At 41.3% G+C, this 17,345-nt stretch overlaps 3 protein-coding genes and 1 pseudogene across 5 annotated transcripts; 1 reads left to right on the forward strand and 3 right to left on the reverse strand.

Moving 5' to 3' along the window:
- Positions 1 to 1,211: 1,211 nt before the first annotated feature.
- On the reverse strand, positions 1,212 to 3,005 carry LOC128373360 (E3 ubiquitin-protein ligase TRIM21-like). Of its 2 annotated transcripts, XM_053333669.1 has the most exons (2): positions 2,316 to 3,005; positions 1,212 to 2,252 (listed from the first exon to the last, which is right to left on the reverse strand). In XM_053333669.1, the coding sequence occupies exons 1-2, from the start codon at positions 3,003 to 3,005 to the stop codon at positions 1,362 to 1,364; spliced, it is 1,581 nt and encodes a 526-aa protein (XP_053189644.1). In that variant the 3' UTR covers positions 1,212 to 1,361. The 2 variants fall into 2 exon arrangements, with proteins under 2 accessions (XP_053189644.1, XP_053189635.1); XM_053333660.1 differs by having other exon boundaries at positions 1,212 to 3,005.
- A 2,053-nt stretch (positions 3,006 to 5,058) lies between these two features.
- LOC128378689 (uncharacterized) lies at positions 5,059 to 6,141 on the forward strand (annotated as a pseudogene).
- A 1,242-nt stretch (positions 6,142 to 7,383) lies between these two features.
- LOC128373443 (E3 ubiquitin-protein ligase TRIM39-like) lies at positions 7,384 to 9,018 on the reverse strand. Its single transcript, XM_053333720.1, has one exon. It carries the CDS (start codon positions 9,016 to 9,018, stop codon positions 7,384 to 7,386), a length of 1,635 nt encoding a protein of 544 aa, XP_053189695.1.
- A 4,049-nt stretch (positions 9,019 to 13,067) lies between these two features.
- Positions 13,068 to 14,702, reverse strand: LOC128373416 (E3 ubiquitin-protein ligase TRIM39-like). 2 transcript variants are annotated; one of them, XM_053333719.1, is made up of 2 exons: positions 14,476 to 14,702; positions 13,068 to 14,442 (listed from the first exon to the last, which is right to left on the reverse strand). In XM_053333719.1, exons 1-2 carry the CDS (start codon positions 14,700 to 14,702, stop codon positions 13,068 to 13,070), a joined length of 1,602 nt encoding a protein of 533 aa, XP_053189694.1. The 2 variants fall into 2 exon arrangements, with proteins under 2 accessions (XP_053189694.1, XP_053189693.1); XM_053333718.1 differs by having other exon boundaries at positions 13,068 to 14,702.
- Between the last annotated feature and the right edge of the window lie 2,643 nt (positions 14,703 to 17,345).

Below are 17,345 nucleotides of genomic sequence, written 5' to 3' on the forward strand. Positions count from 1 at the left end.
ATGTTTAGTTCTATGTGTTCATTCATTGATTCTCATGTATAAGATGTCAGTAGCCTCTCAGACCTCCCACCTCTGGGAAAATGTGAGCTTCCCTGAAAGACATGGTATAGTTCGTACACTGGTGAGAGTAACTGTGTTTGAACCAGAGGTCACTGTAAGCATCTTAATCACAGTGGGACGGCTGCCCAGGTGTGTTATGGTCATGATTTAAAGGTTGTGTTTATGGAGAAGCCTGTTTATTTGTTTATGGTGGGAGATATCACAATGCCTAAACCCATGATTAGACATGATTGTACCATGATTGTACAGTCGGCATAAAGTTTAACAATAAAAACAGTTGGATGATTTACTTCAGTAGAAAATAAGCCTCTCAATAGATTGTAGGTCACTTAAGTAAACAGAACAGAAGGATACCATCCCTACAGTCAAGTATGGAGGTGGGTCATTGATGATGCTCGGCTGTTTTTCTGCTGCAGGAACTAGCAATCTTGACCGTGTACCAGGCATCATGGATCCCCCTGAAATACCAGGCCATTTTAAAGAGGTATGTGATGCCTGCTGTTGAGAAATTGAACCTTGGTGATCATTGGACTTTCCAAACAAGACAATGATCCCAAGCACGCCTCCAAGTCGACTAATGCTAGGGTGAGAAACAGATACTGAAATGTTCTGGAGTGGCCTTCTCAGTCACCAGAGAGAAAAATAATGAAATATGATGATACAAAGCTGCATAATGTAGACTAATAAGTGTATGTTAAATAAAGCAGTAAAAACATTAGTGATTGTTAATGAACTGTAACAGAAACACAAACACAGCTTCTCTGTAAACCAGGCTTTATTTATAGTGTTTGGTGTTCAACAAGTCACTGCTTACTCAGGTCATGTTGTTAAAGCATCACATTAAAACTACACACCTAGTTTAGTTTACTGTTGGTTTCTTTACAATCACATATTTATAGATTTCTTTAAATCATAATCAATCTCATCAGTAGTCAAACAAACAGAAAATGGCAAAGTGGTCGATAACAAACCCAACCTCAAATATAAATGATGAACGTAACCATATATTCAGTTAATCAACTAGAACTGCAGCTAATGATTATTGCCATTCAAATTGACCTCTGTGATGTCTTTTTGATAGATTTTTACTCTATAAAGGGTCAGAAAAAAAACATCTTCAGTTTCTATTATATAGAGCAGAAAGTAGAGACTGTTTAACTCAAAACTGAAACTTTTGGTTTCTTTGTAAACTTTGATTTTAACAAGAAATGAGAATAAAAATGTGTGAATTTGATCAGAAGTTGTACAATGCACAGAGACACTGAATGTTAATATTTACTCTCATGAAATAAAACAGGTGATTACTTAGTTTTATTGACACGACAGATGATCAGAGGGGCAGAGTTTTTACCACCATAATTATTAGAGGGACTGAAGTATGGGTGGAGTTTCTCAGTGAAGGAGCAGCCAGTAAAGGAGTAGATAAGAGCTGCAGCATCTACGTCATAAAAGGAGACCAGACCCTCCTCATAATCCACAAACACCCCCACCTTCTGAGGAGGAGACTTCAGAGAGAGACGAACTGGAGGGTTATTACGAGCACTGTACTCATTTCCATTTCTCAACAATATAGTCCAGAAACCATACTGAGGTCTCAAGGTGGTGTCTCCTTTCCTGTTGATCGACTCTCTGATCACTCCTAAATCCCACTCAGTCTTCTCTTTAACCTGAACCTCAAAGTAAAATCTGCCTGAAGAGAAACTCTGCTTTCCTAACACAATTGCATAACGTGTAAATCTCTTTGAGTTGTCTCGGAGATTCTTCTTCACATCACCACAGTAAACATGTTTCCCATCAGCAGACAGGATGAGGTTAGGATGTGCTGTATCAGGATCAAGAGTCACATCCACTGCATACTGCTGGACCCTCTTCAGCTCAGCCTCAATCAGCTTCTTCATCTGTTTACTGAGCGTCTCCTCCAGCTGAGCCACAGCTCTCACCACAGTCCTCTCATATGATGGTGGACGGACACTGACCTCTGTCCAGTCTTTGGTGGGTGGAGCAGCTTTCAGGGACGGGAAGTTTTGGAGGAGGTGGAGGTGTTCTTCAGAGTGTGAGAGCTTCACCACCTCAGAGCTTCTCTTCTTCAGCTCAGAGATTTCCTGTTCCAGCTCTTTGATGAAGTTTTCAGCCTGTTTCTCTGTTGTTCTTTGCTTCTCTTCAATCGTATCAATGAGCTCATTCAGGCTTCTCTCAACAGACTCCATCAGAGCGGTGAAGACCTGAACACCTTCTGCTTTCTCTCTGTCTGCAGCTTCCTTACTGAGGTCAACTGAGTGTTTGATCTTTTGAATCTTCAGTCGTCTGTTCTGGATCATCTTCTGAATTTTAGCCTCTGTCTTCCCCAGCTCTGCCTTCTTTCCTTCATATTCTTCTTTCAGAGGAACAACATCATGTGTCTTGTGGTCTAAAACAGAGCAGAGCATGCAGACACATGTCTGGTCGGTCTTACAGAACAGCTCCAGAGGTTTATCATGCTTCATACACATCCTGTCTTCCAGGTTCTTCACAGGGTCAATCAGCTGATGTCTTTTCAGACGAGGAGCTGTCAGATGAGGCTCCAGGTGAGTCTCACAGTAGGAGGTCAGACACACCAGACAGGACTTCAGGGCCTTCAGTTTGGTTCCAGTACAGACATCACAGGGAACTTCTCCTGGTTTGGCAGCTTGTTGCTCTGAGCTGCTGCTGCTGGCTTTCTGTTGAGCTTCCTGTCTGAACTGAGAAACTATCTCAGAGATGAAAGTGTTGATGTGAAGTTTAGGTCTTGTGTAGAAAACCTCTTTACACATTGGACACAGGTACTGGACATTACTGTTCCAGTGTTGACTGATGCAGTTTTTGCAGAAGTTGTGTCCACATGGTGTGCTGACTGGATCAGTGAACACATCCAGACAGATGGAGCACAGAAACTGATCTTCAGATAGCAGACAGCTGGCAGCAGACATATCTACACATGTAGAGTGAAATAAAGAAAAACACATCCTTTATTGTGTTAAAGAAATATGTATATTTATTGTTCTATTAAGTCTAGTATCTCTCATAGGTTGATTGCTTTCAGGGGTGTTGCTGAGTCAAACATGTTGACGTGTTAAGGTGTTACTGGTGATATATGTTCAGTCATACTCCGATTACATGACTTTCCCAGCGCCCACCTGCCCATTGCTTTGTCTTTTTTAATAGAATGTGCTGGTTTGTACAAACTACAGTCAGAGACTCATCTGCAGCTCTTTATCTAACAGCTCATTGTGGCTGTTTGTGCTTTTACTATTACTCAATACAATCTGATCCACTGATAAAATATCACAGAATATGTTCATATCTTGTTGTAGAGAAGAATTATTATTGAAGAATCTCACTGCTAACAAAGCTTTAGCTAACTTGGTGACAAACACATTTTATTTCCTGTTGCTGCTTCACAATAAAAGTGTCCTGCTGGTTCACCAGTGAAAAGCTTTTAATGTGAAACAGTTACAGGAAACAGAATGTGTCTGTAGGAAGTGATCAGTAAATAGTCAAAGATCAGGAAATAGCAGCGAAGCTAAACTCCAAACCACAGAGGTTCAGTTCCACTTTACAAAAGTCCTGAGAACTGACAGAGACTTAAAAACACTTAAAGTGTTTTTTACTGAGTCTGTAAAAGCAGCTGCAGTTATACTGTAAACAATCTCACAAGTGTCAGTATGAAATGAAAAGAGATGAACTTCCTGTCTCCTGTGTTAAAGCTGGTTGTTGAAACATTAAATATGATCAGTTGTACTCACCAGTGTTTGGCAGAGACTCTGCTGTGTTGTTGAGAAAGACTTGATGAACTCAGTTTAATTTATATTTGGACAGGAGTGGAGAGACTCGACTGCAGCTCTGCTGTCCTCTGATTAATGTTAAGTTTAATTTCTGCAGAGTGACGTTGTAGCTGTCTGTCTTATCTTTCCAGTGTTGCTCCTTCCTGTCATTAACAGGTTTATTGTGAGATATCATGGGGTAAAGGTTGTTCTGTATCTAAAAGCTGGGAGGAGTTAGACATGTGAAAAGGTGTTGCTCAGTTTAATAATGTGTGTAGAAAGTTTGAGTTTTTTTCTCCAAGTGATCAAATAGAAAACAAACACACACTGTTTTAGATTTAAAGTAAAAGTTTTATACAACCAAACTCCGAACTGTGCAGACAGTCAGTGTTTTACTACTGATGGTTTCATTTAACTATTAAAATTAGTTTTCTGTTTCATGAATTCAACAAATGTATTCTGGTCAGTTATTTATCTCAACCTTCCCCCATACCCACCGCACTCAGGCAACAAATATTAGCTGGTAACTATGTCGACCTCGCATTTCTCCTTCTCCCATCCATGAGCACTTCCCACCTCCCTAGAGAGCTGCAAACTTCTATAGGCCCCGTGGAACTAAAACAACCTCCTTCGCGCTCTAAGGAGCTCACCCCAGCCGAATTTGCCTTCATCTTAATTCCGCGACATGTTCAACCTTCCCAGACCCAAGGTCAGAGCTGGATGAGTATTTATCCATCATCCTCGACCTCTCTTTACGGTTTGGCGGTAACGGATTTTACACTTACCACATCCTCTCTGCGTCTCAAGCAGCAGGCAGACTGGGCCAATTCAACCAGGGGAAATACTGGGGCACATTGGACAACGAATTGTACTGCCATGTCTTTGCAGCCTGCTCTTCCCTCCACTGCGAAATATGCGGCGCCCCATGCCACCCGGCCACGGCATGCACACTCGCCACACCTTTGCCCAGAACCCCGACCAAAATTCAAAGGCCGCCGTCTGCAGCTTGTTTTCCATCCCTCCTAAACTGGCTGATGCCCGTTCCACCGCCAGAGTAACCTGTCCCCATAATCCCACGAACCAAGCCTCATGTAAGTACTTAGATATTCCCATTAACATCCCTGCCGTCGCTCTTAGTTTACATAACCACCCGGACCGCCAGTTTGTTGATTACCTCATCCATGATTTTACACACGGTTTCCATCCCAGCTTACAGGTAATGCCCAACTCTTCCCATAACTGCCATAATCTCCAGTCAACCACGTCAGACCCGGACTCGGTCGACTCGCTTCTGACCAGGTTCATGATCGGCCCCTTCTCCAGCCCACCTTTCCCCTTATTTAGGATCAATCCCATAGGCATAGCCACAAGAAAATATTCCGGTAAAAAGAGACTTATCATTGACCTCTCTTCACCCCACAACTCCACCATCCCCAGCATCAACAGCCTCATCTCGCAGGTCAAGGCGCTTGGCTATCCAAGGCAGACATCACCAGTGTGTTCAAAGTCATCCCCATTCATCCTGACTATTGGCATCTCTTTGGCGTTTCTTGGAAGGGCGCTTATTACTTTTCCGTTTGTCTGACTTTCGGGTGCAAAAGCAGCTCAAAAATCTTTGACTCCCTGTCCGCGGCTCTGTGCTGGATCCTGATTAATAACTGTAAACTCCTGTATGTCATTCACTTACTTGATTACTTACTTACTTCCTTACTGTCACACCTCAGTCCTCTCCCCCCGCCCACGGCCTCACTACTCTGGCTTCAGCATTTCGCGACCTCGGGGTCCCACTCTCTCCGGAGAAAACACAGGGTCCGAGCACTTCACTGGAATTTCTCGGCATAAACCTAGACACAGTCTTACTCCAAGCATCCCTGCTCCCCAGTGCACAAAAAGGCAGCTCCTTTCCCTGCTGGGTCACCTTAACTACGCCATCCGTATCATTCCCCAAGGCCGGGCCTTCCTGTCATATCTCCTTTCCATACCTGCTGCCATTCCATCCCTCCACGACCATATCACTTTGGACAAAGGTTGTAAGATGGAACTACAACTATGGCATCAATTCCTGTCCACTTGGAATGGAATTCCCTTCTTCTACAACGACTACGTCACCAGGCCCGGAGACATAGAATTGTACACAGACGCAGCCCGTTCCATCGGCTTTGGCGACTATTTCAGCGGCAGATGGTTTTCCGCTGTTTAGCCTCCTGAGTTCTCTTCTCTGACCCCTTCATCCGCTATCCACAAAGTGTACCCGATCATAATTGCAGCTATCCTTTGGGGGCACGATTTGATCATGATTTAAAGGTTGTGTTTATGGAGAAACCTGTTTATTTGTTTATGGTGGGAGATATCACAATGCCTAAACCCATGATTAGACATGATTGTACCATGATTGTACAGTCGGCATAAAGTTTAACAATAAAAACAGTTGGATGATTTACTTCAGTAGAAAACAAGCCTCTCAATAGATTGTAGGTCAGTTAAGTAAACAGAACAGAAGGATACCATCCCTACGGTCAAGCATGGAGGTGGGTCATTGATGATGCTTGGCTATTTTTCTGCTGCAGGAACTGGAAATCTTGACCGTGTACCAGGCATCATGGATTCCCCGAAATACCAGGCCATTTTAAAGAGGAATGTGATGCCTGCTGTTGAGAAATTGAACCTTGGGGATCATTGGACTTTCCAAACAAGACAATGATCCCAAGCACGCCTCCAAGTCGACTAATGCTAGGGTGAGAAACAGATACTGAAATGTTCTGGAGTGGCCTTCTCAGTCACCAGAGAGAAAAATAATGAAATATGATGATACAAAGCTGCATAATGTAGACTAATAAGTGTATGTTAAATAAAGCAGTAAAAACATTAGTGATTGTTAATGAACTGTAACAGAAACACAAACACAGCTTCTCTGTAAACCAGGCTTTATTTTTACTGTTTGGTGTTCAACAAGTCACTGCTTACTCAGGTCATGTTGTTAAAGCATCACATTAAAACTACACACCTAGTTTAGTTTACTGTTGGTTTCTTTACAATCACATATTTACAGATTTCTTTAAATCATAATCAATCTCATCAGTATTCTAACAAACAGAAAATGGCAAAGTGTTGCCAACTATTACTGCAGGTAATGATTATTTCCATTAAAATGAACCTCTCTAATATCTTTTTGATTGATATTTACTCCATAAAAGGTCAGAAAACAATAGATATTTCCAAGAACCAAAACTATAGTTTATGTTATATTGAGCCATTAATAAAGCAGTAAAACCTCATATTTGCAAAGATATTTAACTAAAAATGTTTAAACGCAAAACTGAAACTTCTGGTTTCTTTGTAAATGTTACTATAATTAGAGGTGAGAATAAAGTTGTATGAATTTGATCAGAAGTTTTAATTGTTTTAAATTTGAATCAACTTCTCACTTTTCTTGAGATTCATAAAATACCCTTGAAAAAAAGTTCTTGAACAACGAGCACAGTATGAGACACTGAATGTTTATATTCGCTCTCATAAAATAAAAACAGCTGATCTGCCCTGTTAATTACTGATTGACAGGGCAGATGATCAGAGGGGCGGAGTTTTTACCACCATTATTAGGACTAGGACTGAAGTATGGGTAGAGTTTCTCAGTGAAGGAGCAGCCAGTAAAGGAGTAGATAAGAGCTGCAGCATCTACGTCATAAAAGGAGACCAGACCCTCCTCATAATCCACAAACACCCCTACCTTCTGAGGACGAGACTTCAGAGCGAGATCGACTAGATAGTTCTTACAAGCACTGTACTCATTTCCATTTCTCAAAATTATAGTCCAGAAACCATCCTGAGGTCTCAGAGAGATGGTTCCCTTCCTGTTGACCGACTCTCTGGCCACTCCTACATCCCAGTTAGTCTTCTCTTTAACCTGAACCTCAAAGTAAAATCTGTCTGAAGACAAACTCTGCTTTCCTAAAACAATTGCATAACGTGTAAATCTCTCTGGGTTGTCTGGGAGATTCTTCTTCACATCACCATGATGTACTTGTTTCCCATCATCAGACAGGATGAGTTGAGGATGTGCTGTAACAGGATCAAGAGTCACATCCACTGCATACTGCTGGAGCCTCTTCAGCTCAGCCTCAAACAGCTTCTTCATCTGTTTACTGAGCGTCTCCTCCAGCTGAGCCACAGCTTTCACCACAGTCCCCTCATATGATGGTGGACGGACGCTGACCCCTGTCCAGTCTTTGGTGGATGGAGCAGCTTTCAGGGATGGGAAGTTTTGGAGGAGGTGGAGGTGGTCTTCAGAGTGTGAGAGCTTCTCCACCTCAGAGCTTCTCTTCTTCAACTCAGAGATTTCCTGTTCCAGCTCTTTGATGAAGTCTTCAGCCTGTTTCTCTGTTGTTCTTTGCGTCTCTTCAATCGTCTCAATGAGCTCATTCAGGCTTCTCTCAACAGACTCCTTCAGAGCGGTGAAGACCTGAACACCTTCTGCTTTCTCTCTGTCTGCAGCTTCCTCACTGAGGTCAACTGAGTGTTTGATCTCTTCAATCTTCAGTTGTCTCTTCTGGATCATCTCCTGAATTTCAGCCTCTGTCTTCCCCAGCTCTGCCTTCTTTCCTTCATATTCTTCTTTCAGAGGAACAAACTCATGTGTCTTGTGGTCTAAAACAGGGCAGAGCATGCAGACACATGTCTGGTCAGTCTTACAGAACAGCTCCAGAGGTTTATCGTGCTTCATACACATCCTGTCTTCCAGGTTCTCCACAGGGTCGATCAGTTGATGTCTTTTCAGACCTAAAGCTGTCCGATGAGGCTCCAGGTGAGTCTCACAGTAGGAGGTCAGACACACCAGACAGGACTTCAGGGCCTTCAGTTTGGTTCCAGTACAGACGTCACAGGGAACTTCTGGTTTGGCAGCTTGTTGCTCTGAGCTGCTGCTGCTGGCTTTCTGTTGAGCTTCCTGTCTGAACTGAGAAACAATGTCAGAGATGAAAGTGTTGACGTGAAGTTTAGGTCTTGTGTAGAAAGTCTCTTTACACAGTGGACACAGGTACTGGTCATTACTGTTCCAGTGTTCATTGATGCAGTTTTTGCAGAAGTTGTGTCCACATGGTGTGCTGACTGGATCAGTGAACACATCCAGACAGATGGAGCACAGAAACTGATCTTCAGCTCTCCGACAGCTGGCAGCAGACATATCTACACATGTAGAGTGAACGAAAGAAAATAATTATTTATTTTGTTAAAGAAAGATGTATATTTACCGTTCCATTAAGTCTAGTGTTTTCAGTGTCTCTCATAGGTTGATTGCTTTCAGGGATGTTGCTGAGTCAAACATGTTGACACGTGTTAAGGTTACTGGTGATACATGTTGTTCAGTCATACTCTGATTACATGACTTTCCCAGCGCCCACCTGCCCATTGTTTTGTCTTTTTTAATAGAATGTGCTGGTTTGTACAAACTACAGTCAGAGACTCATCTGCAGCTCTTTATCTAACAGCTCATTGTGGCTGTTTGTGCTTTTACTATTACTCAATACAATCTGATCCACTGATAAAATATCACAGAATATGTTCATATCTTGTTGTAGAGAAGAATTATTATTGAAGAATCTCACTGCTAACAAAGCTTTTGCTAACTTGGTGACAAAACACATTTTATTTCCTGTTGCTGCTTCACAATAAAAGTGTCCTGCTGGTTCACCAGAGAAAAGCTTTTAATGTGAAACAGCTACAGGAAGTGAAATGTGTCTGTAGGAAGTGATCAGTAAATAGATCAGGAAATAGCAGCGAAGCTAAACTCCAAACACAGAGGTTCAGTTCCACTTTACAAAAGTCCTGAGAACTGACAGAGACTTAAAAACACTTAAAGTGTTTTTTACTGAGTCTGTAAAAGCAGCTGCAGTTATACTGTAAACAATCTCACAAGTGTCAGTATGAAATGAAAAGAGATTAACTTCCTGTCTCCTGTGTTAAAGCTGGTTGTTGAAACATTAAATATGATCAGTTGTACTCACCAGTGTTTGGCAGAGACTCTGCTGTGTTGTTGAGAAAGACTTGATGATCTCAGTTTAATTTATATTTGGACAGAAGTGGAGAGACTCGACTGCAGCTCCGCTGTCCTCTGATTAATGTTTAGTTTCATTTCTGCAGATTGACGTTGAAGCTGTCTGTCTAGTTTTTCCAGTGTTGCTCCTCCTCTTACTGCAGATCTGTCAATCATTAACAGGTGTATTATGAGATATCATGGATTAAAGGTTGTTCTGTATCTAACAGCTGGGAGGAGTTAGACATGTGAAAAGGTGTTGCTCAGTTCAATAATGTGTGTAGAAAATTTGAGGTTTTTCACAAGGTGATCAAATAAAAAACAAACACACGCTGCTTTAGATTTAAAGTAAAAGTTTTATACAGCCAAACTCTGAACTGTGCAGACAGTCAGTGTTTTCCTGCTGATGTTTTCATATAACTATTAAAATTATTTTTCAGTTTCATGGATTCAACAAATGTATTCTATGGTGGCTGCGGTTCAGGAGGTAGAGTGGTCATCCACCAATTGGAAGATTGGCGCTTCCATTCCCGGCTTCTCCAGTCCATAAGTCGATGTGTCCTTGGGCAAGACACGTAACCCCAAATTGTGCCAACGGTGTATGAATGTGTATGAATGGTTAGTTTCCTCCGTATGAGGTTAGCACCCTGCGTGGTAGCTCCTGTCATCAGTGTATGAATGTGTGTGTGTCAATAAAACGTGGTGTAAAGTTATCTCAAAAACACATTTTTCTTCTACGTCTACAAACCATTTCCACTTTACTTCACCAAACACAACATTAAGTGAAAGATGATTGACAACAACTAAAAGATCATTTTATTTGACCTCATGCAGATACAGTTTACATGTTTGTATGATAAGAGATGGACACTGGACCAAAAACCCATTCAGTCTTATAAGAACTGCTTAAAGAGACAGGAGCTAAAACGGCCTGTTAATAGTCAGAGGCTGAACTGAGCGGCTGCATAAAGGACCAGTAGAAGATAAATAAGGAGTTTTTAACTGGAAATCAATCTACTACAAACTACAGAGGCCCTGCAGTCCATCCTAACTTTATGAATTACAGCTGACTCATTAAAGTCTTGTTGACATTGTGTTAACTGTGAGGTTATTTTAGACGCTGCTGTACAGTAAGTGATGGTGTTGTATGAGAGTAAAACTGGAAATGTGCAGTTTTCACTTATATGAACTTATACTTCTATGCTCTGCAGGTATTTTACACTTTAATAATGACACTGACATGCTTGCTATTCCTGCCATCACCATGGAAGTGTGGCGGTGCTGCATCATAAACTTAACCCAGTTTAACTGAAAGATCAGAAAGAAACAAACTTTCTTGGTCACTCAGTCTGCACACTGAATAGACATTATTCATTTCTCTGTTATGTGGTAGTCAGCATACAATGATGGCAAAAAAATCCATGGGTCTCTTAGAAACCACATACTTTCCTACTACTCTACTAACTCTGAAGTCATTTGAAGTATGTAGTGTGTTTAACTGTGTAGTGATTCAGAGTATGTGAGAAGTTCCTGGATGGTTTACTAGATTCTCCAGAAATGCAGAGTATGCATCAAGAGCTGACTACTCACACTCACATTACCCAAGATGCAACGCTACTTCTGAAGCAAGGGTATGTTCGCCTCCTGTTTTCAACATAAAAGCCCCAATTCTATCGTTATGGTTTTCTTTGGTGTTTTATTTTGTGAAAATGACAGGAAGTGCGTTACTCGCTACGGCTAACTTGAGTGGCTCTGAATTCTCAGGAACAAAACTTTAAACAGATGTTATTTGGACAAATTAGCGTCACATTGTGGATCTAAAGGGCTACTTTACTTTCTTCCTAAAAAGGTTAGAAATGTGGATAAAGTGTATTTAAGTCACACCCTGTCCGCTCTATCCCCCTCCGGCTCATTTCGAAGATGATCTGTGACAAAAAGACATCACCTACCTTTATTACTATGGACTCACAGATTTACCTGAACGCCTCAGACGACGACTTGTTCGCCGACCAGCAGGCTCTCCCAGTCCGCATCCCATCACCCGAAGTCCAGTCACTGCGGCGACCTACCATACCAGTCACTGCGGCGACCTACCCATACCATCCCTACGGTCAAGTATGGAGGTGAGTCATTGATGATGCTCGGCTGTTTTTTCTGCTGCAGGAACTGGAAATCTTGACCGTGTACCAGGCATCATGGATTCCCCTGAAATACCAGGCCATTTTAAAGAGGTATGTGATGGCTGCTGTTGAGAAATTGAACCTTGGTGATCATTGGACTTTCCAAACAAGACAATGATCCCAAGCACGCCTCCAAGTCGACTAATGCTAGGGTGAGAAACAGATACTGAAATGTTCTGGAGTGGCCTTCTCAGTCACCAGAGAGAAAAATAATGAAATATGATGATAGAAAGCTGCATAATGTAGACTAATAAGTGTATGTTAAATAAAGCAGTAAAAACATTAGTGATTGTTAATGAACTGTAACAGAAACACAAACACAGCTTCTCTGTAAACCAGGCTTTATTTTTAGTGTTTGGTGTTCAACAAGTCACTGCTTACTCAGGTCATGTTGTTAAAGCATCACATTAAAACTACACACCTAGTTTAGTTTACTGTTGGTTTCTTTACAATCACATATTTACAGATTTCTTTACATCATAATCACTCTCATCAGTATTCAAACAAACAGAAAATGGCAAAGTGGTCGATAACAAACCAAACCTCAAATATAAATGATGAACATAAACATATATTCAGTTAATCAACTATTACTGCAACTAATGATTATTGCCATTAAAATCAACATCTCTAATATCTTTTTGATTGATATTTACTCCATAAAAGGTCAGAAAACAATAGATATTTCCAAGAACCAAAACTATAGTTTAATGTTATATTGAGCCATTAATAAAGCAGTAAAACCTCATTTAACTAAAGATATTTAACTAAAAATGTTTAAACGCAAAACTGAAACTTCTGGTTTCTTTGTAAATTTTACTATAACTAGAGGTGAAAATAAAGTTGTGTGAATTTGATCAGAAGTTTTAATTGTTTTAAATTTGAATCAAATTCTCACTTTTCATGGGATTCATAAAATACTCTTGAAAAAAAGTTCTTCATGAACAACGTGCACAGTATGAGACACTGAATGTTTATATTCGCTCTCATGAAATAAAAACAGCTGATCTGCCCTGTTAATTACTGATTGACAGGACAGATGATCAGAGGGGCAGAGTTTTTACCATCATCATTAGGTTCAGGACTGAAGAATGGGTAGAGTTTCTCAGTGAAGGAGCAGCCAGTAAAGGAGTAGATAAGAGCTGCAGCATCTACGTCATAAAAGGAGACCAGACCCTCCTCATAATCCACAAACACCCCCACCTTCTGAGGAGGAGACTTCAGAGAGAGATAGGCTGGATAGTTATTACAAGCACTGTACTTATTTCCATTTCTCAAAATTATAGTCCAGAAACCATCCTGAGGACTCAGTGTGATGTCTCCCTTCCTGTCGATCGACTCTCTGGCCACTCCTAAAGTCCAGAGAGTTTTCTCTTTAACCTGAACCTCAAAGTAAAATCTGCCTGAAGACAAACTCTGCTTTCCTAACACAATTGCATAACGTGTAAATCTCTCTGGGTTGTCTGGGAGATTCTTCTTCACATCACCATAATTTACTTGTTTCTCATCAGCAGACAGGATGAGGTTAGGATGTGCTGTATCAGGATCAAGAGTCACATCCACTGCATACTGCTGGACCCTCTTCAGCTCAGCCTCAAACAGCTTCTTCATCTGTTTACTGAGCATCTCCTCCAGCTGAGCCACAGCTTTCACCACAGTCCCCTCATATGATGATGGACGGACGCTGACCTCTGTCCAGTCTTTGGTGGGTGGAGCAGCTTTCAGAGACAGGAAGTTTTGGAGGAGATGGAGGTGGTCTTCAGAGTGTGAGAGCTTCACCACCTCAGAGCTTCTCTTCTTCAGCTCAGAGATTTCCTGTTCCAGCTCTTTGATGAAGTCTTCAGCCTGTTTCTCTGTTGTTCTTTGCTTCTCTTTAATCGTCTCAATGAACTCATTCAGGCTTCTCTCAACAGACTCCTTCAGAGCGGTGAAGACCTGAACACCTTCTGCTTTCTCTCTGTCTGCAGCTTCCTTACTGAGGTCAACTGAGTGTTTGATCTCTTCAATCTTCAGTCGTCTCTTCTGGATCATCTCCTGAATTTCAGCCTCTGTCTTCCCCAGCTCTGCCTTCTTTCCTTCATATTCTTCTTTCAGAGGAACAACATCATGTGTCTTGTGGTTAGAATAGGTGCAGAGTGTGCAGACACATGTCTGGTCGGTCTTACAGAACAGCTCCAGAGGTTTATCGTGTTTCATACACATCCTGTCTTCCAGGTTCTCCACAGGGTCCATCAGCTGATGTCTTTTTAGGCCTGACATTGTCAAATGTGGCTCCAGGTGAGTCTTACAGTAGGAGGTCAGACACACCAGACAGGACTTCAGGGCCTTCAGTTTGGTTCCAGTACAGACGTCACAGGGAACTTCTGGTTTGGCAGCTTGTTGCTCTGAGCTGCTGCTGCTGGCTTTCTGTTGAGCTTCCTGTCTGAACTGAGAAACCATCTCAGAGATGAAAGTGTTGATGTGAAGTTTAGGTCTTGTGTAGAAAGTCTCTTTACACATTGGACACAGGTACTGGACATTACTGTTCCAGTGTTCATTGATGCAGTCTTTGCAGAAGTTGTGTCCACATGGTGTGCTGACTGGATCAGTGAACACATCCAGACAGATGGAGCACCGAAACTGATCTTCAGATCTCCGACAGCTGGCAGCAGACATATCTACACATGTAGAGTGAAAGAGGAGACAGACATTTTGATATTTATTTTGTTAAAGAAAGATGTATATTTATTGTTCCATTAATTCTAGTGTTTGCAGTGTCTCTCATAGGTTGATTGCTTTCAGGGATGTTGCTGAGTCAAACATGTTGACGTGTTAAGGTGTTACTGGTGATACATGTTGTTCAGTCATACTCTGATTACATGACTTTCCCAGCGCCCACCTGCCCATTGCTTTGTCTTTTTTAATAGAATGTGCTGGTTTGTACAAACTACAGTCAGAGACTCATCTGCAGCTCTTTATCTAACAGCTCATTGTGGCTGTTTGTGCTTTTACTATTACTCAATACAATCTGATCCACTGATAAAATATCACAGAATATGTTCATATCTTGTTGTAGAGAAGAATTATTATTGAAGAATCTCACTGCTAACAAAACTTTTGCTAACTTGGGAACAAAACACATTTCATTTCCTGCAGCTGCTTCACAATAAAAGTGTCCTGCTGGTTCACCAGAGAAAAGCTTTTAATGTGAAACAGCTACAGGAAACAGAATGTGTCTGTAGGAAGTGATCAGTAAATAGTCAAAGATCAGGAAATAGCAGCGAAGCTAAACTCCAAACACAGAGGTTCAGTTCCACTTTACAAAAGTCCTGAGAACTGACAGAGACTTAAAAACACTTAAAGTGTTTTTTACTGAGTCTGTAAAAGCAGCTGCAGTTATACTGTAAACAATCTCACAAGTGTCAGTATGAAATGAAAAGAGATGAACTTCCTGTCTCCTGTGTTAAAGCTGGTTGTTGAAACATTAAATATGATCAGTTGTACTCACCAGTGTTTGGCAGAGACTCTGCTGTGTTGTTGAGAAAGACTTGATGAACTCAGTTTAATTTATATTTGGACAGAAGTGGAGAGACTCGACTGCAGCTCTGCTGTCCTCTGATTAATGATAAGATTCGTTTCTGCAGAGTCACGTTGAAGCTGTCTGTCTGGTTTTTCTAGTGTTGCTCCTCCTCTTACTGCAGATCTGTCAATGATTAACAGGTTTATTGTGCGATATAATGGAGTAAATATTCTGTAGCTAACAAGCAGGAGGAGTGTTGCTCAGCTTAATAATGTGTGTAGAAAATGTGAGGTTTTCTCTCAAGGTGATCAAATATTAAAATATTTTTTCTTTGTTCCGTGAATTCAACAAATGTATTCTGGTCAGTTATTTATCTCAAACACACATTTTTCTTCTACATCTACAAACCATTTCCACTTTACTTCACCAAACACAAAATTAAGTGAAAGATGATTGACAACAACTAAAAGATCATTTAATTTGACCTCATGCAGACACAGTTCACATGTTTGTATTATAAGAGATGGACACTGGACCATAAACGGCGCCCATTCAGTCCTATAAGACTTGCTTAAAGAGACAGGAGGTAAAACAGCCTGTTAATAGACAGAGGCTGAACTGAGCGGCTGCATAAAGGACCAGTAGAAGATAAATAAGGAGTTTTTAACTGGAAATCAATCTACTACAAACTACAGAGGCCCTGCAGTCAATCCCAACTTTATGAATCACAGCTGACTCATTAAAGTCTTGTTGACATTGTGTTAACTGTGAGGTTATTTTAGACGCTGCTGTACAGTAAGTGATGGTGTTGTATGAGAGTAAAACTGGAAATGTGCAGTTTTCACTTATATGAACGTATACTTCTATGCTCTGCAGGTATTTTACACTTTAATAATGACACTGACATGCTTGCTATTCCTGCCATCACCATGGAAGTGTGGCGGTGCTGCATCATAAACTTAACCCAGTTTAACTGAAAGATCAGAAAGAAACAAACTTTCTTGGTCACTCAGTCTGCTCACCGAATAGACATTATTCATTTCTCTGTTATGTGGTAGTCAGCATACAATGATGGCAAAAACATCCATGGGTCTCTTAGAAACCTCATCCTTTCCTACTACTCTACTAACTCTGAAGTCATGTGAAGTATGTAGTGTGTTTCAACTGTGTAGTGATTTAGAGTATGTGAGAAGTTCCTGGATGGTTTACTAGATTCTCCAGAAATGCAGTGTATGCATCAAGAGCTGACTACTCACACTCACATTACCCAAGATGCAACGCTACTACTCACGCTCACATTACCCAAGATGCAACGCAACTTCTGAAGCAAGGGTATGTTCGCTTCCTGTTTTCAACATAAAAGCACCAATTCTATCGTTATGGTTTTCTTGGGTGTTTTATTATGTGAAAATGACAGGAAGTGCGTTACTCGCTACGGCTAACTTGAGTGGCTCCGAATTCTCAGGAACAAAACTTTAAACAGGTGTTATTTGGACAAATTAGCGTCACATTGTGGATCTAAAGGGCGACTTTACTTTCTTCCTAAAAAGGTTAGAAATGTGGATAAAGTGTATTTAAGTCACACCCTGTCCGCTCTATCCCCCTCCGGCTCATTTCGAATATGATCTGTGACAAAAATACATCACCTACCTTTATTACTATGGACTCACAGATCTACCTGAACGCCTCAGACGACGACTTGTTCGCCGACCAGCAGACTCTCCCAGTCCGGATCCCATCACCCGAAGTCCAGTCACTGCGGCGACCTACCATACCAGTCACTGCGGCGACCTACCCAT

The sequence above is a fragment of the Scomber japonicus genome, chromosome 2, assembly GCF_027409825.1.
Source record: "Scomber japonicus isolate fScoJap1 chromosome 2, fScoJap1.pri, whole genome shotgun sequence".
Classification (NCBI taxonomy): domain Eukaryota; kingdom Metazoa; phylum Chordata; class Actinopteri; order Scombriformes; family Scombridae; genus Scomber; species Scomber japonicus.